The 26,354-nt window shown below is 45.9% G+C and overlaps 1 protein-coding gene across 1 annotated transcript in view; it reads left to right on the top strand.

Annotated features, from left to right (window-relative positions):
• The first annotated feature begins 3,902 nt into the window (after nt 1-3,902).
• Acer2 (alkaline ceramidase 2) overlaps nt 3,903-26,354 on the top strand; it is a 40,778-nt gene continuing 18,326 nt past the window's right edge. Inside the window, exons 1-3 of the mRNA XM_041652564.1 lie at nt 3,903-4,128; nt 19,315-19,429; nt 20,126-20,267. Coding sequence (XP_041508498.1) covers nt 4,021-4,128; nt 19,315-19,429; nt 20,126-20,267 — 365 coding nt within the window. The 5' untranslated portion in view covers nt 3,903-4,020. The remainder of the gene's footprint in view (nt 4,129-19,314; nt 19,430-20,125; nt 20,268-26,354) is intronic.

Below are 26,354 nucleotides of genomic sequence, written 5' to 3'. Positions count from 1 at the left end.
GCTCAGAGGTTAAAAGCACTGGCTGCTCTTCTAGAGGTCCTGAGTTCAATTCCTAGCAACCACATGATGACATACAACCATCTATAATGAGATCTGGTGCCCTCTTCTGTTGTGCGGTCATACATGCAGGCAGAACACTGTATACTTAGAAAGAAAGAAAGAAAGAAAGAAAGAAAGAAAGACAACAACAACAACAAAAAAAAAAGAAAAGCAAACTCCAAGCTCAAGGAGAGACCCTGCCTTAGATTAAGACAGGGCGCTGGAGGAGTGCACCTGAGGCCTTCTAGTCCCTAAATGCATGAACAGGTTTGTGTACCATTTCACTGTGTGCATATGCATACAGATAACCTGTCCACATTATCAGTCTTTTAAAAAAGTACATCTATCAACTTTTTTTTTTTCGAGACAGGGTTTCTCTGTGGCTTTGGAGCCTGTCCTGGAGCTCCCTTTGTAGACCAGGCTGGTCTCAAACTCACAGAGATCCGTCTGGCTCTGCCTCCCGAGTGCTGGGATTAAAGGCGTGCGCCACCACCGCCTGGTTTATCTATCAACATTTTTACAATGCTAGATTTTTTTTTCTGAGACAGAGTTTCTCTGTAGCTTTGGAGCCTGATGACTGGGGAACTCACTCTGTAGACCAGGCTGGCCTTGAACTCACAAAGATCCACCGGCCTCTGCCTCCTGAGTGCTAGGATTAAAGACCAGCACCAGCACTGCCCGGCACAATGCCAGAATTTAAACTGATGTATTTAATGCCTATGAATGCATAAACACATTCTATAAGGTGTCCATATATCACACTGCAGACTCTGAAAAATTACAATGTATTGTGGGATAATGCTTTTTTTTTTTCTTTTTTCTTTCTTTCTTTTCTTATTTTTTGGTTTTCTGAAACAGGGTTTCTCTGTAGCTTTGGAGTCTGTCCTGGAACTAGCTCTTGTAGATCAGGTTGGCCTTGAACTCACAGCAATCCACCTGCCTCTGCCTCCCGAGTGCTGGGATTAAAGGTGTGCGCCACCACCGCTAGGCTCAGGATAATGTTCTTGTACACTGTAAAGATGTGTCACTCAGGGGGCTGGAGAGATGGCTCAGTGGTTAAGAGCAGTGTCTGCTCTTCCAGAGGTCCTGAGTTCAATTCCCGGCAACCACATGGTGGCTCACAACCATCTGTAATGAGGTCTGGTGCCCTCTTCTGGCCTGCAGACGTACACACAGACAGAATATTGTATGCATAATAAATAAATAAATATTTAAAAAAAAAAGATGTGTCACTCATATTGGTTTGGTAAAATGCTGATTGGCCAGTAGCCAGACAGGAAGTATAGGTGGGACAACCAGACTAGGAGAATTCTGGAAGGAGGAAAGGAAGAGATGCAGTCATCATCCAGATGTGTGGGATGCAAGATAAGAAAGCCTTACTGAGAAAAGGTACCAAGCCACGTGACTAAACACGGAAAAGAAATATGGGTTAATTTAAGTTGTAAGAGATAGTGAGTAATAAGCCTGAACAATAGGCCAAATAGTTTATAATTAATATAAGCCTCTGTGTGTTTATTTGGGACTGCATGGCTGTGGGACCAGGTGGGACAGAAACTTCCGTCTACAACAATGCGTATGAGTATTTTTAAAAATGAGAAGGGAGCTGGATGTGGTGGTACATGCCTGAAATCCCAGCACTCTGGAGGCCAGCTGGGGCTACATGAGACCCTGTCTCAAAAAATTAGAAACAAAAATATTGCAAGTTGTAGATAATGCTACAGCATTAACAGGAAACATTTTGACTTTGAGGATCACAATTTGAGAGAAACTGGCACATATAATAAGGGTGTTTTATTTTGTTAGAATAGATGGATGTGCGTGGTCTTTCTTTGGGGGATTGTCACGGCCACCCTCATCCCGCAAGGATGACGCGACCACCGGAGTTCTTCTCACTGCAGTTTATTCCAGGACTTCTATCACTTCTCTCTCTCTTCCCCTCTCTCTCTTTTCCTCTCTCCTTGATCTCTCTCCTTTTCCTCTCTCTCTCTTTCCTTCCTCTCTCTCCTTCTTTTCTCCTTTTGACCTCTTTCTTCGGGCAAACCTCTCCCAGCCCTTAAGTAGGCATGGGCTGCCAACCCCGAACTGCCAAGTGGGCATTGTCCATCAGTTCACGCATATGCAGGCAGCTGATAATCATTGCGTGATCATAGCATAGGTCAGGCCTTAGCCATCTCAGGAGTTGATTATATGTCTCCATCAGGTGTGACACCACGCAGCTTGCTACAGGGGATTACAAGCATGTGTTACCACACCCAATTTATTTTCCCCTAAGCTATTGGGAAGAGTAAAACATGATCACTTGAGAAAGCAGTTCTGGTGCTGGACTGTTGGTGTTTGGTATTTGACAGGGAGACATTAACAGCACATTTTTCTTTTGTGGCTCTGGCCTGCTCACAATTGCTAGCCCATAACTGACCCTAGAAGAAAGCTAATATGTATGCTCTCCTTCCTGGGTTTCAGGAAACAGTTGAACTGGCTCTGGAAAAGGAACAAGGGATAGAAGATCAGATAATAAAGACACAAGGAGGCCGGGCGGTGGTGGCGCACGCCTTTAATCCCAGCACTTGGGAGGCAGAGGCAGGCGGATCCCTGTGAGTTCAAGGCCAGCCTGGTCTACAAGAGCTAGTTCCAGGGCAGGAACCAAAAGCTACAGAGAAACCCTGTCTCGAAAATCCAAATAAATAAACAAATAAATAAGACACAAGGAATGGTCTGGTCCCTAGGAAATAAAGTCGGGTTTCCTGGTGGAGACCCGCAGTTTCTGCCTGCCACGGAGATGGGTAATGGCTGTGTGGGTGTCTGTAGAAGACAGACACCGACATACAGCTTACAGGTGCTTTAGTCAGGAGAGAAGCCAGGCCCGTCTGAGCACGGAAACCGCAATCAGTGTAGTTTGCTGTCCAGGGTGTCTGCCACTCTCCTTACCTGGAACTTCTCAAGAAGTCACCGAAAGGAATAAAATGGGTTTCTCCAAGATCTTAGGAACCAGCTGGCTTGTATTTAGGAACTACAGAATAATCACAGTCGCAAAGTCTTTATGAGTCGATCGAAGGTCATCCGGCCTGAACTCGATTAGATCTAACACACTGGCAGAAAGGGGGTTGTTAACACAACCTACTTCGCGGGAAACCTGCCTGGGTCACCTAATGGGAGACATATGGACACTCTTCCCAAAAGCGCCCGGCACACATAACTGTGTGTACTATAGTACTGTGTGTGTATAATGTCCTGCACTTGTGTGTTCTTACCGGCTATACTGCATCCTCTGTGGGTTGGGGTGGCTGAAGGCTTTCTCCAAGCCTACGTTCACATAAACGACTAAAGATGGGTATGGACACATTTAGTACTGCAGAAACGCCCCCCCCCCCCCCCGGGGGAGTGGGTGGCCCAGGCTGCTTGGAAGAGTCCAGAGAACCTGTTGTTACAGCTTGGAGGATCTTTTGCCCCAGCGACAATAGCGAGTCGCTTTCTGGTAGAGCTGTCCCGCCTTCTTCCTTAAGCGTGAGAACCAGCTTGCTGAGAACTTCCGAGGAGTCCAAAGTGGTTCGGATGTTCTTGTGTTTCTCCATATTTTACATTTTTACGGGGCGCGGGGGGAGGGGGCAGCTCTGGCGTTCTTTACACAACCTGGGCGCACGCGGACAAGAGCGACACTAAAGACCTTTGCCACCAGCGCGGAACTGGAGAGCCAGTGGTTACAGCCCCGCTTTTCCACCCCCGCCCTTTCGGGCCCCTCTCACGTCAGGTCCCGCCCCCGAGTGGGCGTGGCCGTCCTGCTTCGGGACTCCCAGGGGCGGGGCCGGGGCGGGTCTGCAGCGGCAGTGGCCGGCCGGAGCAGCCAGGCTGGGGAGGCCCGCGGGGAGGCGTCTCATCCGGAGGCTGTCCCGCACCGCATAAAGCAGCAGACGCACAGGGTGCCCCCCGCAGCCGCTCCGGCCGGTCGCCGCGGCGGAGAAGCTGCTCCGATGCTCCAGAGCGGCCATGGGCGACCCGCACTGGTGGGACCACCTGCGGGCTGGCAGCTCGGAGGTGGATTGGTGTGAGGACAACTACACCATCGTGCCTGCCATCGCTGAGTTCTACAACACGGTGCGGGACTCGGGAGCTGGAGGGCAGGTGGGCGGAGGGAGGGAGCTGTCTCCGTGGCTGCGGTGCCTGGAAGCAGGCAGTGGGTGACCGTGGATGTCCGAGGCAGGAGTCACTCCACGCCCCCTTCTCCCGTCACTGCTCCCAGCTCTATTTCTGCACGCCTCCCGGGTCCCTATCCAGGGCATCTGGGCTCCTCCAGCTCTTCCTGTCATTTTCTTCTGATGGCTCTATTGTCTTGTTTGAGTCCCGTGGTCCGGGAGCCAGGGGTCCGCGTCAACCCTTTCTTCCAGTTTGGGTCAGTTGGGGATGTGAACCCACAGCGCAGCTCCCTTCCTCCCTGCCTAGGATCTTTGTGGTGTGACGCACCTGGATCTCATTGTGCGTTTTTTTGCGCTGAGTACCTGCTTTGGGCGCATTGGGAGAGTGGAGCCCGGGGCACGTCCAGGGACTGGGCCCACTCCTACAAGTCGGCCTGTCCTTCCCACTAAACTATGATAATGTCGATCGAATTATTACTGTCCAGAATCAAGTTAATTACTCTGAGTTCTTTTTATTGTTGCTTTTAGAGTTCAATTTTGAGCCAGCTCCTGGTGGTGACAGTGAAATTTGGGAATAATAACGGGTGGGTTTTTCTGAACTTGCCTAGCTCCCTGGATAAGGACAAGAGGAAATTTACAGAATCCTTGGTAGGATTTTGGTCTTTGTGGGAGGGGAAGGGTTGTGCCTAGGAGAGGAAATGTCCCTGCTTTTTCCCTGTGCCCGTCGCTCGGGACTCTAGTATCCAACGTGACTTTGCATGGTCATTTTTCTGGCTTATCTCTCCTTGCTGTTCAGACACAGAAAACAGGAACTCCTGGTTTGAGTCATTGTGAGTTTGAGATTGTTATTTAGGATTTTTCCCCCTCTTGGATTTCTTGAAAGAATGTCCTCAGCAAGAGTTGCCTGGAGAGATCTCTGGTCTCTTTTATTCCCCATCCTTTAATTTTGATCTCCTCCCCCACCGCTCTTTTATTCCCATCGTGAAAAGACTAGGCTATTGAGGAGAGAGCTGTCCTACCCACATGCTGGTGTATCTGGGGCTACAACCCAGAATTCTCCACTTGCTTCCCCTCAGTGCTAACATACATGGTTGTCCTCTACATCAGCATCTCTCCTTTTTATATGGCCAGGTTGGTTGCTCAAGGAAACCAGATTTTTTTTTCTTTTTTCTTTTTCTTTTTTTCTTTTTATTTTTTATTTTCGAGACAGGGTTTCTCCATTGCTTTTTGGTTCCTGTCCTGGAACTAGCTCTTCTAGACCAGGCTGGCCTCGAGCTACTCACAGAGATCTGCCTGCCTCTGCCTCCCGAGTGCTGGGATTAAAGGCGTGTGCTACCACCGCCCGGCTAGGAAACCAGATTTTTGACATTCAGAAACATAGGGAAAGAACTAGTTAGTGGATGTGGCCACCCTTTTCCTATTTTACAACCTGGTGAAGTATGCTGCTCTCAGGTACATACAGGCACCAACAAAAGGGCTGGAGCAGGTAGGTTATTTTCTTTCTTTCTTTCTTTTTCTTTTCTTTCTTTTCTTTTCTTTCTTTTTTTTTTTTTTTTTTTTTTGATTTTCGAGACAGGGTTTCTCCGTAGCTTTTGGTTCCTGTCCTGGAACTAGCTCTTGTAGACCAGGCTGGCCTCGAACTCACAGAGATCCGCCTGCCTCTGCCTCCCGAGTGCTGGGATTAAAGGCGTGCGGCACCACCGCCTGGCCAGGTAGGGCATTTTCAATGAGGAGAAACACCAGCGGTAACAAGTGGGAAATTGCTGAGAAATACTAAAGATTTCACCAGAGTTGAAGGAATGACAGATTGGTGTCAGGCTCTTGAACATCCACCGTGGCAGTTCCCTGTGAGGTGTGAGATCTGCAGAGGGGTTCAGCCCTATCATTAGGTCCCCAAAGCTCTTGCATAGCTGCTCTGTGCCAGGCTTGACCCCCCATCCCCCAGTACTGGAGGAGGGGAGATGTGACCTGCCTTCCCTTTTCTTTTTCCTTCCTTCCCCTCCTGCCCCCTCCTCTTAGTCTCTTTCTGGCAAGGGTCTTCCTGTATAGCACAGACTGGAATTAAACTGGAGACCCTCATCTCGGTTTCTCAAGTAGCCCGTGCACCTGGCTGCTTTTTTCTTTTCAGTCTAACCTCACGGGAGCTGTATACAGAGAGAAGCAAACTCTGTTTTAGGAAAGAGCTGCAGTGTTTGCAGCTCCTTAATCTAGCCCATCTGCAGGACAAACTTTTTCTTTGGGATTAATAAACCACCACACTTTTTTCTGGGATGTGGAGGGTCACAGAGGAATACCTTCTCACCGTGACTCTGCTGGTGTGCTAATGCTACCACAAGACTTTCCTGAACCCTTCTTTCTCATGCACGGGGAATAGCAATGAATTGTTGGTGATAAATATCTACGGTTCTCATAATAAAACAGGAGACCTTGTTATGCATTTTTTATTTGTGTGTTTTTTTATTTTTATTTTATAAGCCTTTGGTATTTTGCCTGCATGTATGTCTAGATGAGGTCAGATCCCCTGGGTACAGACAGCTGTGAGCCACCATGTGGTTAATGGGAATTGAACCCAGGTCCTCTGGAAGGTCACTCTTTTTTTTTTTAATTTATTATGTATACAATATTCTGTCTGTGTGTATGCCTGCAGGCCAGAAGAGGGCATCAGACTTCATTACAGATGGTTGTGAGCCACCATGTGGTTCCTGGAAATTGAACTCGGGACCTTTAGAAGATCAGGCAATGCTCTTAACTTCTGAACCACCTCTCCAGCCCTGGAAGGTCATTCTTAACTAATGAGCCTTCTCTCCAGCCCTGTTTATTTTATTTGTTTCAAGGCAGGGTCTCACCATGTTGCCTTGGCTGGCCTGGCTCTCACTGTGTAGACCAGACTGGCTTCACATTCATAGAGATCTGCCTGCCTCTGCCTCCAGAGTTCTTTTTTTTTTTTTGGTTTTTCGAGACAAGGTTTCTCTGTGATTTTGGAGCCTGTCCTGGAACTAGCTCTTGTAGACCAGGCTGGTCTCAAACTCGCAGAGATCTGCCTGCTTCTGCATCCCGAGTGCTGGGATTAAAGGTGTGCGCCACCACCGCCTGGCATGCCTCCAGAGTTCTAAGATGAAAGGCATGTGCTACCTTGCTCATCTCATTTGTTTTGTTTTAAGACAGAGCCTCTCTATGTAGCCCAGGCTGGACTTGAACTCACTGTGATGCCCATACTATGTAGCCTGTACTGTCCTCAAATGCACCAAGATCCTCTTGTCTCTGGCCCCAGAATGCTGGGATTTCAGGTGTGTGACATTGTGCCTAGCTTAATTATTTGCACAAAACTGGTAATTAGTACCAATGTTGAGAAAAAGTTAAAGGAGTTGAGAAAAATTAAAAGAATTGACAATTAAGGCAGGAGAATACTGGAAGAGGGATCTAGAATGTTTTAACGAGTCTTAGAGGGTAATGGGTGACTAATATGACTTCAGTCACTACTGGTCACACTTAGTTGTTTGTTGTGTGTTGTGGCTCTGTCGGGTACTCTGCCATCACCACAAACATCATGTGCAATGTATTCCTTAGAAAAGGAGGAAAATAAGGGCCCGTTTAGTTTACATCACTTGCTGAAGTCAAGAAAATGGCAGAGATGGAGTCAGAACTTACCCCTTTTGACTCTGCCAAGAGTTGTAAATGTAAGTGCTTCTGCAAACATCTAATATCTATCTTATATATATGCACACAGTATATATGTGTATTGTTTAATCAGTGATTAACTTTAGATACCTATGTTGCATTTCTTTTTTCTTTTTTCTTTTGGTTTTTTGAGACAGGGTTTCTCTGTAGCTTTGGTGCCCATCCCGGAACTAGCTCTTGTAGACCAGGCTGGTCTCAAACTCGCAGAGATCCGCCTGCCTCTGCGTCCCGAGTGCTGGGATTAAAGGCGTGCGCCACCATCGCCCGGCTCCTACGTTGCATTTTAAAATATTCCTTTATACTGTGTGAAGATGTGTCGCTGTGCTTAATTTAATAAAGAGCTGAGTGGCCAGGAGCTAGGCAGGAGGAGGTTAGGTGGGACTTCTGTGGATAGAGAGGTTTCAGGGAAGAAGAAAGGCAGAGTCCTCTGCTGGGTACAGAGGAGGCAGGGCATGCAGGAGGAGAGGGTAAAAGTCATGAGCCATGTAGCAGCACGCAGATGAATACAAATGGGTTAATTTAAGTTAGAAAAGCTAGTTAGAAGTCAGCCTAGGCTAAGGCCAAGCTTTTGTAATTACTAAGAAGTGTCCATGTCATTATTTGGGAGCTGGCTGGCAGGATAGAGAAAGACTCCATATGTTACAATTTGGAAGAAAAGTTTACTGGTGTAACACAATCCCGTATGCACAAGGAGGCACAATTACATAGATGCTCTTCTCAAAGTACATGTCACTTCTTCCGTGATGTGGGTTCCATAGGTAGACTACAGATATTATCTTAAGGGTCTCGGGGAGGGTCTGGTGTGGCCTTGGTCATGTAGACAGCATAGAGGTCACCTGGGCTATTAGTCACCACTGGTCCTAGTTGTAGGAGCTTGGGGGATTCCCCGGCCATACAGATAGCACAGGGATTAGCTAGGCTGATCTTCATTCCTAGCCTTCTGGGTAGAGAACAGGTTATACATCTCCTCTGCAGAAGACACTGCCCTGTATGTTTAACATTCCTGGTTGCCCTAGTGCTTATCTGTGAGTGCGAGGACCTTTGTGCTCCCAGTAGTCACACTGGCTGCACAGAACCACCTTCTTCTTCTCATGCGCCCTGGAACTGATTGGCCACGGCTCACTTGGCCACTTAACTCCTTCTTGATGCTTTATTATTTCTGTCTTTACTTTATTATTTAAAAAAAAACACCAAGATCCTATGTAGTGGTTGAGTTAAAACTCCCTATGTAGCCAAGGATGGCATTAAATTTCTTGTTTCCTTGCCTCTACCCGCCAAGTGCTGGAAATGCAGGCATAAGTAGTCATGCCCGGCTTGAAAAGTTCACTGTAAATGCTGAACTGTTACCCAATGGCCCGCCAGAGAGCGTACATACTTTCCTCCTCTGTTTGCCTTGCTGCCTCCGTCCCTCTTACCACCCAAACTTGGCTTCCGAGAAACACCAGCATCTCTTCCAAGATTCATCACTTAAACCTGATGTGGAGGTGCACACCTTCAATCCTAGCACTCAGGAGGCAGAGGCAGGCAGGACTCTGAGAGACCCAGGCTAGCCTGGTCTAAATAGCAGGTTGCAGGCCAGCCAGGGCTACACTGTTTCAAAAATAAAACAAAAAGAACCCACTCTTTCCCTTCCCTTGTTCACCTAGGATACTGTTTTTTAGTACATGCAGCTCTCAGGGATGAATGATCTGAGTTTGTTTGGTTTGGTTTTTAAGACAGAGTCTCATGATATAGCCCCATGCCGCCTAGAACGCATCCTGTAACCCAGGCTGAACTTGTACTCACAGAAATCCTGTCCCAGCATCCAAGTGCTGGGCTTCCAGGTATGAGTCAACACGGCTGGCACTTTTGGGGGACTCCTGCCACATAGGCTGCTTTGGATAAAAGTGAATCTGCTCTGGGACCACTGGGTATGCCCTTTGAAGGCTCTCTTGCTGATCAGTGACTTGGGAAACAGAAATAAACAGGTATTGAAAAAAAGTGAACTATATGCATGAAAACAGCACCTGGCTTCTTACCTCCTCCTCTGTACCCAACAATCACAGTAAGGAAAGCTTTCTTTGTGGGTCCAAGTCTGGGACCCCTCTCTGTTGGACAGAATCTGCCTGGCTGGTGGCCTGACTAAGCATTTGTTGCCATGTGCCTGTCCCAGAAATCAGATGTGGAAATAGTCTCTGGGCTTTGGAGCGCTTAATAATGGCACATACACGTTGCTGAGGTGTTGTTGGCACACTGCACGCAGATGTGTGCTGTGGGGCTGGGAGGGGGGTTGCAAGCAGGCGTCTGAGTAGGGGGACCAAACTGATTCTAATTATTTTGCTTGATAATTTTAATTAATTTAAAAAGCATTTCTGCTTACTATTTTAATTTCTTTATATTTTATTTTATGTGTATGAATGCTTGCTTCTATGTATGTATGCATGCATACATGTATGTATGTATTTATGTATATGTATATCATGTATGTGCAGTAATCATGGAGACCAGAAGAGGGCATCAGATCCCCCTGGAACTGGAGTTACCAAGCTTGTGATCTGCTTTGTGGTGCTGGGACCTTAATTTGAGTCCTCTGCAAGTGCAGCCAGCACTCTTAGCTGTTGAGCTAGATCTCTAGCCCTATTTATTAAGGTGTGTACGTGCGTATGTGTGTGTGCGTGTATGTGTGTGCATGCGTGCGTGTGTGTGGTTGTGTACATATGGAAGGTACAGGGCAACTTGTGGGAGTCAGTTCTTTCCTTCTATCATTTGGGTTTAGGATAGAACTCAGGTCCTTGTGTGTGGCAGCAAGCATCTCTCTTGTCCAATTTTCTTGATTTTTGCAACTGGAAGTCCTGTGCTCTAGAAGCCCCCCCCCCCCCACCCCCCCCCCCACCCCCGGCAGGACTGGGGCAGTGCAGTGAGGCCTAGGGCTCTGCAGGCAAACAGGAGGCACAGACAGTACGCTTAGCCAGGGTGGGAGTCCAAGGCTGCCCTCGAACCTATGCTTAGCAAGTCGCCTGCTCATGCCTTTGTCAGCACTCCCCGCTTCTATGGGAAAGGCTCGCTCCAATGCATCAGAATGAGAACATAGCGTGTCCGTGAGATGACTTTGGAACAAATGCTAGATAGAAATCCACGGAGTAAGAAACTCTTAAAGGAAACAATCAATGCATTTTGAAGTTGTAGTTTTCCTCAGTTTAAAAAAAAAAGTTTGTGGACAAGGAACAAACCAATTTTTCAAGGGATAAAGCAGCAATGACCTTAAAACAATCTCTCTTCAGCTGAATCATTGTACAACTTTAGAGACCCTCGTTGTTTTGAATGAGAGCTTGTTTCTCAGTAGAGACGGAGCCGCAGAGTCTGTCTTTAGCCATAACTCATTTGTCTTTCCGTATTTATTTTGGTATTCCTTCCTCTTTTTGTTTTGAGAACGGTCACCCTCTAATTTGGGCTTTTCCTCTCCATATATTGGTGCCTTTTAAAGGAATAGTCGCAGCCAGCCGGCTTCTTAGGTAGGCTGTTAAGAAGTTTTCAAAAAATGTGATTTTAGTCTTAGTAGGGAGCATGGATCAGAACGGTGTTTATATGTGACCTTAAAAATAACGCGCAGCATTGGAAAAGGCCTGTAGTTCCAGCACTTGAAAGGCTGAAGCAGCTGCTTGGGATGGTTTGAGACCAGCCTGGGCTACCCAGTGAGATCATTCTCATTGTATTGTATTATTGTATTTAGAAAATACAATAACTGATAAATAATAATGTTGAAGTGTCATGATTTTACTGCAGGTGCAGTAAATGATTCCGTGCCCTCGTGAAAAGCATATGAGCTCATTTGTGTGCGACAGGCATGTGCCTTACTTGTGGTAATATGAATCTGTGGAGCCGTGTAACGGACAGCTTGCCAGGCATAGTGGCCCTTGGCTAAAGCAAGAGCTATTGCTAGGCCTTCAGGGGACAGAGACACGCTGGAGTGAAAGGCAGGATGCATGGCAGAGCACGGGCCAAGTCGTGAACACCAGTAATCGCGGTACTTGGTAGGTAGAGGAGTTTAAGGTTACCCTTGGCTACCTAGTGAGTGTAAGACCAACCTGCGGTACCTGAGATCCTACCACAGACAAGCAGACACACCCCCAAGTGTATTATATTTCCCAGCGTTGTAAAGGAGACTCTAAATTGGTGCTCCTTCCCCTGAAAAGATGAGTACACAAGACAAAACAACAGCAACGAAACCCTCTTGCTCTCTGCGGTCGCGAAGAGCAGTCAGCAAATCCATGTTCACTAAGACGAAAAGTTTCTCAGAACGACGGTGCTGCTGCGTGGGACCCGTCTGCGCTCCTTCTCATGATGCAAAGAAGCAGATGGGGGGTTTGCATCAAGAGCAGGACTTCTTTCCGGGGAGAGGGGTAGAAAGAAGTTTTTAACTCTTAAGATGTTGCCCATGAACATTATTAAGTTGCAAGGGAAAATTATTAAGAGAAAATTATTAAGTTGCAATTCGATGTTTCTATTCCTGCTCTCTCTCTCTGCTCCCCCTTCACCTCCCATTTCATCTGCTTTTTCCCCTGCCGAATGAAACTCAAGTTTAGATCATGTGATGGGGGTGTGAGCACAGTGTGATGGCCTTCACTGTTCTTAGGGAAGGAAAAACTGGAAGTCTGGATGCGAGCGGCCCAGTTGGAGGAGAAACCTGGGAGTAGCAGTGAGAGGAACTTTCTGGGTCTTCATAGCCCCCTAAAGCAAGGGATGGCTTTGGAAGGATCCCATATATGAGTGCTCTATCTGCATGTGCACCTTCAAGTTGCACGAGGGCATCAGATTCCACTATAAATGGTTGTGAACCATCATGCGGTTGCTCGGAATTGAACTCAAGACCTCTGGAAGAACAGCCAGTGTTCATAGTCACCAAGTCATCTCTCCAGCCTCATTAGAAGTGAGAAGCTATGCTCATAGCATGAACAGAAACCTGTGTGTATGCAGTAGGTAAGGTAAACCCCATTCCACATGGGTCTTTTTTTCCCCCAGGCATTGGGGATTGAACCCAGGACCTCCTGCATGCTAGAGTAGTGCTGTACCCCTGAGCTATAGCTCTAGCCCTGACTTCTTTTTCTTTTTAAATATCATGTTTTTTTAAAGTTATTCTTTTTTTAAAAAATTATTTATTTATCATTTGTACAGTGTTTGGTCTGCATACCGGAAGAGGGAATCAGATCAAATTACAGATGGTTGTGAGCCACCATGTGGGTGCTGGAGATTGAACTCAGGACCTCTGGAAGAGCAGCCTGTGCTCTTAACCTCTGAGCCATTTCTCCAGTCCCCAAAGTTATTCTTTTTTTTTTTAAAAAATTTATTTATTATGTATACAATGTTCTGTCTCTTTATGCCTGAAGGCCAGAAGAGGGCACCAGACCCCATTACAGATGGTTGTGAGCCACCATGTGGTTGCTGGGATTGAACTCAGGACCTTTGGAAGAGCAGGCAATGCTCTTAACCACTGAGCCATCTCTCCAGCCCCTAAAGTTATTCTTTCTACAATTTAAAAAATTATGTCTGGGTATTTTGCCTGCACTTATATTTGTGTACCACATGCATGCCTTGTGCTCATGGAAGTCAGAACTGGGTGTTAGAGCCCTTGAAGCTGGAGTTTCAGATTGTTGTGAGCAGCGAGCTGGAAATGGAACTCTGGGTAACCACTGAGTCATCTCTTCTGTGCCCCATCTTCATCTACTCCTCCCTCCTTCTTTCTTTCTTTCTTTCTTTCTTTCTTTCTTTCTTTCTTTCTTTGAGACAGGGTTTCTCTGTGTATCCCTAGTTGTCCTGGAACTTGCTCTGTAGCCTGTTCTTGAACTCAACAAAGATCTGAGCGCCTCTGCCTCCTGAGTGTTGGGATCAAAACTGTGGGCTACCAGGGGCCAGTTCACTTGCTTCTTTTATAAATGAGAATTGGTTCTGGGGCCTCTGAGAACATTTATTCAGTTTTATTCAAGGCCATCAATCACACATAAAGAATCTGTTCTCTCGTTTTATTATCCTCTTTTCTTTCCCTTTCTTTCTTCCTTTCCAAAGACCGTATCACCTCCACGCGGTACCTAAGTTCTGGGTTTTGCTAACACTTTTTTCCCCTCTCTCTGTGTATGTGTGAGCAGCATTTGTGCATGTACATGTGTGTTTACTTGTGTATGGAAGCCAGAGTTTGAAGTTGGCTGTTGCCCTTAATCCCTTTCTCCTTCATTGTTTGTGATGTGGTCTCTGGTGGGAACGGGATCTTACTGATTTGGCTACACTCTCTGGTAAGCGAGCCTGAAAAACCCCTCTTGTCTCTACCTCCCCTGCATTCGCTGGCATTAAAGCATCCAAGGCAGCTTTTTTGCATGGGAGCTGGAGAGCTGGGTTTCCAGACTTAAGTCCTCATGCAGGTGTGGCAAGCACTTCACGGACTAAGCCATCTCCCCAGCCCCTGTCGTGACACATTTTATTGGGATGTGACCAGCGTGGCTTCTGAGGTCTGGTCATAGGCCCTTCTGCCCTGCTGTCTTCATCCATGTTCAGGTGCCTGGCGGTTCCTTTGTGCCAGCGCCTAAGTCACCTTTCTGGCTTAGCCAACAGGGGTGGTCGCACCTTTCTTTTGGAAACCCTCGTGCCCCTGTCTTTAGTTTTCGTCTTTATTTACCGTGCTATCTAGTTTTTTGTCGACCTGAAAAAAAGCTAGAGTCATTTGGGAAGTGGGACTGTCAGTTGAGAAAATGTCTCCATGAGTTTGGCTTGTAGGCAAATCTGTAGTGCATTTTCTTAATTAGTGATTGATGGAGAGGGCCCAGCCCCTTGTGGGCAGGGCCACACCTTGGACTGGTGGTTCTGGGTGGTCTAAGAAAGGAAGTAATGGGTGTACGAGGCCTCTGTACCAGTTCCTGCCCTGCTGTGTTCATACCCTGACTTCCTTCAGTGACGGACAGTTACCTGGAAGTCTAAGATGAAATAACCCCTTTCCTCTCCTGATTGCTTTGGTCATAGTCTTTATCACAGCAAAAGAAACCCTAAGACTTTATCCTCTCTACTTATCCCTGAATTTTTCTGGCAGTACTAAGGATTGAACCCAGGGCCCCACACATGCTGGAGAGTGTTTTATAATTGAGCTATATCCCCAGGTATATTGTTATTTATTTATTTTTCATTTATTTAATTTAGTAAGTGTGCATGTGTGTGGATGCTTGCCCACTGTAGCACATAGGTGGAGGTCCAAGGATTACTGAAGGGAGCTGGTTCTCCCCTTTCACCTGGTGGATGAAATTGAACTCCGATTGTCAGGTTCAGGGGCAAGTGAGCCATCTTGCCAGCCTTGCTCTTTGGATTTTTAAATTTTATATATATATATATATATATATATATATATATATATACACACACACACACATAGTATACAATATTCTGTCTGTCTGTATGTCTGCAGGCCAGAAGAGGGCACCAGACCCCATTACAGATGGTTGTGAGCCACCATGTGGTTGCCGGGAATTGAACTCAGGACCTTTGGAAGAGCAGGCAATGCTCTTAACTACTGAGCCATCTCTCCAGCCCTGGATTTTTAAATTTTGAGACACAGTCTCACTAAGTTGCCCAGGCTGGCTGTTAATTCAAGCTGTAGCCAAGGAAGGCCTTTAACTTGAACTTGGGAACCTCCTGCCTCACCTCCAGAATAGCTGGAATTACAGGCATGAGCAATCAGGTCTGGTTCTTTTTACTTTTTCAGAGAAGAGACACCATCACCATGGCAACTTTTTTATTTTTTTATTTTTATTTTTTTCGAGACAGGGTTTCTCTGTAGCTTTGGAGCATGTCCTGGAACTAGCTCTTGTAGACCAGGCTGGCCTGGAATTCACAGAGATCCGCTTCCCTCTGCCTCCCAAGTACTAGGATTAAAGGCGTGTGCCACCACTACCTGGCTGATCATGGCAACTCCTAAAAAAATTTTAATTGGGGGGGGTTGCTTACAGTTTCAGAGTCCTTTATCATCATGATGGGGTGCATGGCTGCAGGCTGGCAGACGTGATGCTGGAGTAGCTGAGAGTCCTACATCTTGTAGGCAACAGGAAGTCGACTGTCACACTGGGCGGTATCCTGAGCATAGGGAATCTTAAAGCCCACCCCTGCGGTGACACACTTTCTCCAATGAGGCCACACCCACTCCAACAAAGCCACACCTCCTAATAGTGCCACTTCCTATGAGATTATGGGGGTCAATTACATTCAATCTACCTCAGTGGCACATGCCTTTAATCCCAGCACTTGGGCAGCAGAGGCTGGTGGATCTCTGTGAGCTCAAGGCCAGCCTGGTCTACAAAGCAAGCTCTAGGATAGCAAGGCTGTTACACAGAGAAATCCTGTCTTAAAAAACATACAAACATGCAAAAAAGGTATGTTTTTATTACTGTTTTTGAAGATTTACTTGTTCTATATCATATGTGTGACTTTTGTTTCCGTGTGTATGTCCACATGTCTAGCGCTTGAGGAAGTCAGAGGAGAGTGTTGGATCACCTAGAACTGGAGTTATGGACAGTTGTGAACTGTCATGTGGCTTCTGGGAACTAAACCTGGAGCCTCCATAAAAGCAGCAAGTGCTCTTAACCCCTGAGCCGTCTCTCTTGGCTTCTTTTTATTATTCTTAAGTGTGTGTGTGGTGTGTATGTGGTATGTGTGTGTGAATCTGTGGTGTGTGTATGTGTGTGTGTGTGTGTGTGTGTGTGTGTGTGTGTATGTGTGTGTGTGTGTGAGTGTAGTGCCTTTTGAGGTCAGAGGCATGGTATCCCCTGGAGCTGGAGTTCCAGGCATCTATAAGAACCACCTAATGTGGGTGCTGTGAACCCTGGTCTCTGCAGGAGCAACACGTGTTCTTAACTGCTGAGTCACTTGTTTTGCGATGTGTTCCTCCCACCTCACCTTCAGGCTAAAGCCAATTTAGACTTAGATGTTATCTTTACATTCTGCGTGCACAGGCCAGGACCAAGAGCTTCTCATTCAGCAACTGGAGATGATGCTTAGGAACTGAATGTCAAGCTGGAGAGATGGCTCAGTGATCGGGAGCACTGGCTGTTCTTCCAGTGTGACAGCTGATAACTGTGGGTAACTCCAGGGGATCCAACACCTTCACACAGACATATGTGCAGGCAAAATACAAATGCACATGAGATAAAAATAAATTAATTAAAAAGGAGAGAAGGAAAGAGAGAGAGAGAGAGAGAGAGAGAGAGAGGAAAAGCAAGCTGACTGTCTCTACCATTGTATACCTTCTAAGAATGGCCTTGCTTTAGAAACAAACAGCAGGGTATACTATGTTTCAGTGAGAATCAGAACCCTTGTACCCCCCTGGGAGGAGTATAAGACAAAGCAAAAAAGCCTCAAAAGCCTGCTATTGAATGTAGAATTACCAAGCCACCAGTACCAAAACTGGTCCTGCTCCTATAGGAAATATTTTTAAACACAGTCGCTTATACATCAGAAGGTTCTCACAGTTAGTTCTACAGGGTGCAGACACAAGACAGACGAGTCAGTCAGTTGTACTCTGGTGAGGGCATTGTCTCTCAGCTGCTGCCCTCGCCCTTTTCTTTCTGTTTTCCCATCCTCCAACCCTCCCTCCCCTTCTTCCTCCTTTTTATTTGGGGGGAGGGGGAGCTTAGGGGTGTTGGTGAGTCTGTTGATTTCAGCCAGGGCCTCACAAATGCCAGGCAAGCATCTTACTGAGATGTATTTCCAGCTCTTCAGACTTAGAGTGAGATTGTAGAACTGTGTTTTACAGTCTGTCTTCTGAGCACAGGGAGATGTGGCTATCCCAAACTGAAACTTGTTATACGTGTGAAATTTACACTGGGTTTAAAAGCTTGGGTGTGAACCAAAGGATGTACAATATTTCATCACCATTTTTATTAAGATTGTTTTTTCTTTTTTATTAAGATTTATTTATTTTATATGTACGGGTGTTTTTGCTTGCATGTCTGTCTGAGCACTACACCTGAATATTGTCTGTGGAGGCCAGGAGAGGGCATCAGATCCCCTGGAGCTGGAGGGAAGGTTGTGAACCCCAACATGGGTTCTGGGGATCAAACCCAGGTCATACGGAAGAGCAGCCTGTGCTTTCATTGCTGAGCCATCTCTCCAGTCCCTGGTTTATTTATTTATTTACTTATTTGTTTGCCTAAATTCAACTAATCCAATTCACAGTCCTCCAGCCTCAACTTCCCCTGAAATTGGGATATGGGTATAGGCTACCTTGCTAAACTAATGATATTTTAATAGTGATTACATATTCAGGCAATAATATTTATATTATATTACATTAGATAAAACATTATTATTATTTTTTAAACAGTCGAGTGCCTCCTAGGGACATAATAGGTTTAAGCACAAATAAAATTTACAAGCTAAATACAATTTTCTTTCCTTTTTTTTTTTTTTGGAGTACAGGTTGGGGGGCAGGGTGGGAGATGGTGTGGTGGGTGGCAGAGTTTCTTATCGCCCAGGCTCCTCATGTGCCTGAATCTATCCTTGAACTCCCGATCCTCCTGCCTCAGACCTAGTGCTGCACCACCACGCCCAGTCAAACAATCTTATTTCTTTTCTTTTCTTTTTTTTTTTTTTTTTGGTTTTTCGAGACAGGGTTTCTCTGTAGCTTTGGAGCCTGTCCTGGAACTCCCTTTGTAGACCAGGCTGGCCTCGAACTCACAGAGATCTGCCTGCCTCTGCCTCCTAAGTGCTGGGATTAAAGGCGTGCGCCACCACCGCCCGGCTAAACAATCTTATTTCAAAGCTGGGAAGAAGCATACAAACTTGATTTTCTTCGAAGGATAGGTTTTGATTGGGATGAGACAACTGACATTGTGACTTAGAGGCCGTGCAAGAAAGAGTGCTGTCCTCGTGCGGAAAGCAAGGGTTACCGGCTCTTTGAATCAGGCGAGGAGTTTTGGAACTTTTCATAGATCAAAGTATTCATGTTCTTCTCCCTCCAGATACTGTGAATTGACCCCAGGCTTTGATGCTAGGCCAGGGTTCAACCACTGAGCTGCACTACCTCGAGTCTTGACAGTGCTGCTTACAGTTGCTCCTATGACCCAAAGAGACAAGGAGCCCCCAACTTGGACTTTAAGATGGTCTGTCTTTACCCCCACTGCGCGTCTTCAATTTAAAAACTGCAGAACTCGGGAGCTGGAGAGATGGCTCAGCGGTTAAGAGCATTGCCTGCTCTTCCAAAGGTCCTGAGTTCAATTCCCAGCAACCACATGGTGGCTTACAACCATCTATAATGAGGTCTGGTGTTCTCTTCTGGCCTGAAGGCAGACACACAGACAAAACATTGTATACATAATAAATAAATAAATAAGTAAAAAACAAAAAAAACCCCAAAACTGCAGAACTTGCACAAGATGCATGGACACATTCACCACGCTTTGCAAAGGACACGCTTGGAACAAGCATTCTTTATGTTTTTACTTACTATTCATCTCCCTTCCAGATCAGCAACGTCTTGTTTTTCATTTTACCACCCATCTGCATGTGCCTGTTCCGCCAGTATGCGAAGTGCTTCAACAGCGGCATCTACTTAATATGGACTCTCCTCGTTGTAGTGGGTAAGTGAAGTCATGTGGGAGCGGGAACTGAAAGGGAGGAAGTGGGACCCCGAATGTTTCCTGTCCCTTTTGAACATAATGTTTTGTAAACCAAAGTCACTCTGACGTCTTAGCCATTGCTCCGCTGATGCCAAAAGGACTCGGCTTGATAACAAGGCTGCCCATAGCGATCACAGACGGGCACTCAGCGTCTGTGAGCAGCCACTGGTGGCGTGCCAGGGTGGTTTTCTGAGAACTTCTGAAGAACCCCTGAAACAATTGAAGTCTGATGAGATGTGGTTCCAAGAGACTTAAAGAAAGAAAAATATTTAGACGTTAGGTCCCTCATTGTTCTGTGAAATATTTGTGTGATTTCCATTTCCTCTCCGGCAGTTTGGGAATTCTTTTTTTTTTTTTTTTGGATGTTTGGGAATTCTTAACAGGGAGATAACGTTGACTTTTATTTACTGCCTGTTATCGTGAAGGTTCAGAGGATGGAGACAGAGTGTGCTTGGCCGTGGAATTCTTTCTGTTGTGATGTGCTGACGTTTGAGCCCAGCTTGAAACCTCCTTTCTAGCCTCCAGGCCTGTAAGCCTGACCTCTTGAGTCCCCTCCCCAAGAGGTAGAGCACTCTGGTGGTTCTGATGGCACCCGGAGAAGGGTTGTCTGTGTGAGTCTGTTCTGAATTACTTTTTGTTGGCCATGATCGTTTCTAGGAATTGGATCTGTCTACTTCCATGCAACTCTCAGTTTCCTGGGTCAGATGCTTGATGAACTTGCCATCCTTTGGGTTCTGATGTGTGCTTTGGCCATGTGGTTTCCCAAGAGGTATTTACCAAAGATCTTTCGGAATGACAGGTAAGCTTGTGCTAAAGACTTTGTTTTTGCTAGATGTGGTTACCAATGCAACACGCTCATCAAGTTAGCAAAGTAACACACTCAAGTTAACCAATGTAACACGCTCATCAAGTTAGCAAAGTAACACACTCAAGTTAGCAATATAGTACGCTCATCAAGTTAGCATTGTAGTATGCTCATCAAATGAGCAATGTAGTACGCTCATCAAGTTAGCAATGTAATCACTTAAGTTAGCAATGTAGTACACTCATCAAGTTAGCAACATAATACGTTTATCAAGTTAGCATAGTAATACGCTAATCAAGTTAGCAATGTAACACACTCGTTTTAGCAATGTAATATGCTAATCAAGGTAGCTATGTAGCAGGCTCATCAAGTTAGCAATGTAACCACTCATCAAGTTAGCAATGTAACCACTCATCATCAAGTTAGCAATGTAACTGCTCATCAAGTTAGCAATGTAATACGCTAATCAAGTTAGCAATGTAACATACTTGAGTTAGCAATGTAAGACATTCATCAAGTTAGCAATGCAACATGCTCATCAAGCTAGCAATGTAACTGCTCATCAAGTTAGCAATGTAACCACTCATCAAGTTAGCAATGTAACCACTCATCAAGCAAATTGCTGCATGAGTGAACTCAGCTAGCAATGAGCTCATCATACACTTGCTTATTGTCCACGGAGTTTAATGATCAGACAATACAGTTGATGGATAAATGGGGAAAATATGAGCTCACAGATACAAGGAGAAATCCCTGGGGAAGAGCTGATATTATGGTAGAGGCATAAAGCCAGAGATCTGATTTCTGTGATCTGAGCAAGAATGAAGCCACTCTCAGTGGAAGAGAAAATTTTGGGTGGTATTTCAAAGCCCCTTGGTTCCTTCCTAGATTATGTCCTCCTCGAGTGCAGTCCGATCCACCAACTTCATACACATGAAGGAGGTTCATGCTCTGGTTTTGCTGTTGCAGGTATAGAGCTAGTTTTGGATTGGATCATATTTTATTTTGCTTTTTATAACACATACAGATACATTCTAGTGCTCTCTCTCTCTCTCTCTCTCTGTGTGTGTGTGTGTGTGAGAGAGAGAGAGAGAGAGAGAGACGGGTGTGTGGTGTGTGAACAAGAGAGAGAGAGAGAGACAGACAGACAGAGAGACTTGGGGTATGTGTGTTTGTGAATGAGAGAGAGAGAGTGACTTGGGGTGTGGGTGTGTGTGTGTGTGTGTGTATGAATGAGAGAGAGAGAGAGAGAGAGAGAGAGAGAGAGAGAGAGAGAGAGAATGAGACAGTGTATGGAAACCCAGAACTTCAGGAAGGGATGCATTTCAGCATCCATTGTGTTAGGATTAGATGGTTATTAAGCAAGCATTTTCGCACACTATTTTATACTGTGTGTTTCTCTCAGCCCTAAGATACAGCAGTAAACAGAGCATGAGTCTCTTCCTCTAGTGCACCTCCACTGAAGCTGGGACGAGTGCACAGGCACACACAGATGACAGTGTGATGGGTGCCGTGGTGGGAACGGAGCTGGGCTGTGCCAGCGACATCCATGCTCATTTCCAGCTTGATCAGGGGAAGTCCATCTGAGAAGCTGCGAGAGGTTGTTCTCATTGGGAGGCACAGAGTCAATCAGCCTACTGAAGGGGAGAAATGTACCCAAACATGTTAAACACACATCTCTCTACAGGATATCCGATTCTGTCAAAATACATATAGCATAGAGATAACCACTTTAAAATTTTTGGAGTCAGTGAAGCAAGCTCTGCCTGGCTAGGGAAGAGTTTATCAGAGCAATAAAACACGTAATGAAGACTCCTGTGCCGTGTTGGAAAGGGGCAGGAGCGATACAGCTCTTAAAGATTAACATTTGGGGGACTGGAGTGGTGGCCTGGTGGTCAAGGACATGGACTGCTCTTGCCAAGGACGCAAGGTTGACTCCCAGCACCCACATCAGGCAGTGCACAATTGCTTGTAACTCCAGCTCCAAGGGCATTCAACATCTCTGGCCTCTGTGAGCATCTGCACTCATGTGCATATAGCCATACATACAATTAAAAATAAAATAAAGAGAAAAAGGCGAAGATTGTTTTCTGAAGCGTCAGTGTGAGGAATGTTTGTGGAAATGCCTCAGAAAGCGCCTGGTACAGTTGTGTGTATACATGTAATATCCTATTTTAGGATCAATCAAGTAGAGTACATATATGCATATTTATATACATGTGTAAAACAAACATATATTCATTTTTTTAAAAAAATTAAAGATTAAAAAGAAAAAATTAGAGATGTATTTATTTTACTTTATGCATATGGGTATTTTGCCAATGTGTGTGTCTGTTGTTTGCTTTTGAGACAGGAACTTATGCATTCCTGGCTAAACTAAACTCACTAGGTAGATGAGCTGGGCATTGCACTCCTAATCTCCCTGCCTCTACAAAGAGGTAGAGAGAAAATGTTTCTTGTGAATTAATCTTTATCCTTTGAAGTAGGACTTGACTAGTATTATTTCTGAATATAATCTAACATTAGAAGTACCCTCAAGGAAGTAATTTATCAAAAAACCTGTGAGGAAGGGCAAGTTGGTAGACCTTTATCTTGTCTTCTAATCAGCAGAGAAATTATGCTCTAAGGCCCTCCCCTTCCTTCTTTCTTCCTGTCTCTGTCTGTCTGTTACGGGGCATTGAACACAGGTCCCTGCACACACTCTTACACTGAACTACATTCCCAGCCCCAGAAAGTGTGCTTTCCAATGTGCCCAGCTGCTGGGCCTGGTGGCACATGCCTTTAATCCCAGAATCCCAGTGCTTGGGAGACAGAGGCAGACAAATCTCTGAGTTTGAGGCCACCCTGGTCTACAAAGTGAGTTCCAGGACATTCAGTGTTACACAGAGAAACCCCGTCTTTAAAAAAAGCAAAAAACAACAAACAAAACAAACCAACAATGACAACAAAAAAACCAATGTTCCCAGGTTGCTGTGGTGTCCCCAGAGTGTCCTGTAAACTTGGTCTGTCTCAGGAGAGGCCCTGTAAGGGGAGGGACCAAGAACATGGGGCAATGTCACTTGCAGGTGAGGATACCAGCTCCTGGGATACCCATCAGACACCTTGGGCATTGCGCTCTGCAAGGCTTAGAGATTGACTGAATTGGAGCAACAAGGAAATGAAGAAATGACAGACACACAGACAGAAAAGCTGGGATCTGGTCCGTCATGGGCTCCAATGCACCAATGGTGGCGGCAATGTGGAGATTCAGTGCTTGTCTTTCATACCTCTGACTAGACAAGGCAGGGTTACTATATGCAGCTGAGGCAGGAGGCATGGTTAGTGTATACAGCTGAGGCAGGAGGCATGGTTAGTATATACACCTGAGGCAGGAGGCAGGGTTAGTATATACAGCTGAGGCAGGAGGCAGGGTTAGTATATACAGCTGAGGCAGGAGGCAGGGTTAGTATATACAGCTGAGGCAGGAGCAGGGTTAGTATATACAGCTGAGGCAGTGTTAGTATATACAACTGAGGTAGGGAGCAGTGTTAGCATATACAGCTGAGGCAGGAGGCAGGGTTAGTATATATAGCTGAGGCAGGAGGCAGGTTTAGTTAATCTTGGCAGGAGGTCTCTGGACAGGAGCAGTCTCAGGCTGTAAATAGAGAGGAGGAAACCATTGTGGACGTGTTCTGCACACAGTGTCAACATCCATACATGGACCGGGGAAGACTTTGCCATTTCCTAAGTTTGACCCAGAGAAGGCTTTTCCTTTCCTCTGAGTCTGAGGCACTGTGGTCCTTGACTTGACCATGCTCATGTCATCAACAGACATGCACTCACGACGTGAACAGCTCAGTACACTTTCTGGTGTGTGTTAGTTTCTGCATTAAGGAGCCACTTTCCCCTAAGAACTCCTCTTTCAGAGTTTGGGATCTGAGTGAGGCACTGAAGAAGGGAGAACAAGGATTTTCTCCAGTTGTAGCATTCTGTAGTCCTAGGTTGAAATGCTAAGCAAGGTTTGATTCTCTTAGCTATAGACGCCTGCCTCCCCCACCTTCAGTTCGTGCAGTAGAGTAGGGAGTGTTTACACGGGAGGAAAGGAAGCGGGGTGTTGGTGCTGGTAACTGAAACCTATCATCTTAATAATGAAAACACTGAGCAGCGACGTCGGGAACTCACACGGGACTATCGCAGCACGGTGCAGTATTGTTCTAGGGACGATGTGAGCCCTGAGCCTTGGGTGTGGGGAGAGTCATTTGGAGGCTGAGGACCACAAGTCCTTTCTGATGGGATGGGGTTGAATTCCTGCTGCTGGTGCTTAGGAACTGGGTGACCTGGCCTGCTATCTCCTAATCTGTAAACTCCCCCAGGGCTGAGATCACACACACACACACACCTACCTGCCTACCTAAGGGAATCAGAGAAAAATGAGAGATGTGTGTTAATGTAGTTTATTACAGAGCCCTTGTGTAGCGTTCATTGGGCTTTGAGCTTTTAGTCCTAGCATGGAAGATAATGCTGTCTATAGGAAGTTTTCATTATACCAATAGGATATAATTGCTAGGTTAGGAAAAGACAGGTTCTCATTATACTTAGAAATCCCAGGACTCTACAGAATATACACTCAACTACTGATGGCTATTAATAGCTTTAGGTATTTTTATTTTCAGACAAGGCGAGGAAAAAGGGTCATTACAGGCTGATGAAATGTCCTTCCCAAATAACCCCTTACATGTGGACTTATGAGTACCTTCTACAAAACCTACAGCCAGCCCTCATTTCGTAGCCCACCTAATTCTTAGAATCTTGAATGGCTAGGGTGCAGGCTAGGCCCTGCCTGTCTTAGTGTACATAAGGCTAGAAGTGTAAATTCTCTGGCCCTCAGTGCCTCTCTACAGAAACAACAGGCATGAGAGAGCTCTCTGAAGCCCTTCCCAGGCCAAGTGCTACAAGCACCACGACATAGCAAGGGCACTGGTTTAAGTAGGTGACGTTTCCGCCACTATCACTGAAACTACTGAGTCCTAACCTTATCTTATGGGACATCTCAGAAGTTTGCGGGCTTGGTCTTTATCATCTATAAATGATGGCAGGTTTTATCCTCCAGAAAGTCCATCTCACTTTGTGGGAGTACAGGTGACATTTCCAAGTACTAAATATAAAATCAGGACCAGTGGAGGTTGAAATCCTCCCCTTTAAGGGGCAGCTAATGGTAACCGTGACAGCATCCTCGTGAGCTAATGGTGAGGAAGTTGGGTTGCTAGATTTGGGTTTGGGGAATACAGAAGATGGGGTGCTAAGAGTTCCTGCACTGTGTGCTCTTGCATGATACTCTATGGGCTGACCAAGGTAGGGACTGCCTGCCATCAACAGTTTAGAACACACACTGTCAGGGCCCTCACGCCTGGAAATTTCTAGCTCTCTCATAGCTAGGGCCTGTGGCAACTCTTGCTTGGGTTTGCTGGGCTGGCTGACTTTCTGTTGGCCATGTGACCTCTGTTTACTTTGACGAGTTGCAAAATTGTGCGCGCGCACAGGATGTCCTCCTTGTCCAGTACATTCCTCCACTCCCTCTGGACCTATGTGGGGAGGTGTCTGCCACTGCCTCCTCAGGCATGTGCCTTTAAACTATTTGGCAGTATTAAACGGAACCTTTGGGGATTGTAATGGCTGTCCGGCCTGCTCGCCTTCAGGAGATATCATCAACGAGAATATTTTTTTTTTCCTGTTGTTTGCTTTGTTCTGTTTTATTTTGAGACATGATCACACTCTTAGTCTAGCTGGCCTCAACTCATAGTAATCCTCCTGCCTCTACTTCCCAAGTGCTGGGATTACAGATATGAACCCCAATAGCCAGCTCAACAGTAGTGATATTATGAGCATAGCATTAACTCTTACACAGCTGGTGGTAGTGGGTCTTATTGGCACAGCACCTCACCTGGACCCTATATTAAGTGCTGAAAGGCTCCTAAGAATGCCATGGGTGTTAGCTGTTCAGTTTCAAGTTGGAAAAGCTCGAGGCATTAAGCTTCTTGCAGAGGGCCCACAGCCACTGCACAGTGAGGCTGAATTTGTGAGTACATCTGCCCCATCAGAAAC

This window comes from Microtus oregoni, unplaced genomic scaffold (genome assembly GCF_018167655.1).
Source record: "Microtus oregoni isolate MIOR12 unplaced genomic scaffold, Mior012 000005F_ref0000423, whole genome shotgun sequence".
NCBI classification, from domain to species: domain Eukaryota; kingdom Metazoa; phylum Chordata; class Mammalia; order Rodentia; family Cricetidae; genus Microtus; species Microtus oregoni.
Note: the sequence above shows the minus strand (reverse complement) of the source record. Positions and strands in the feature narration are given on the sequence as shown.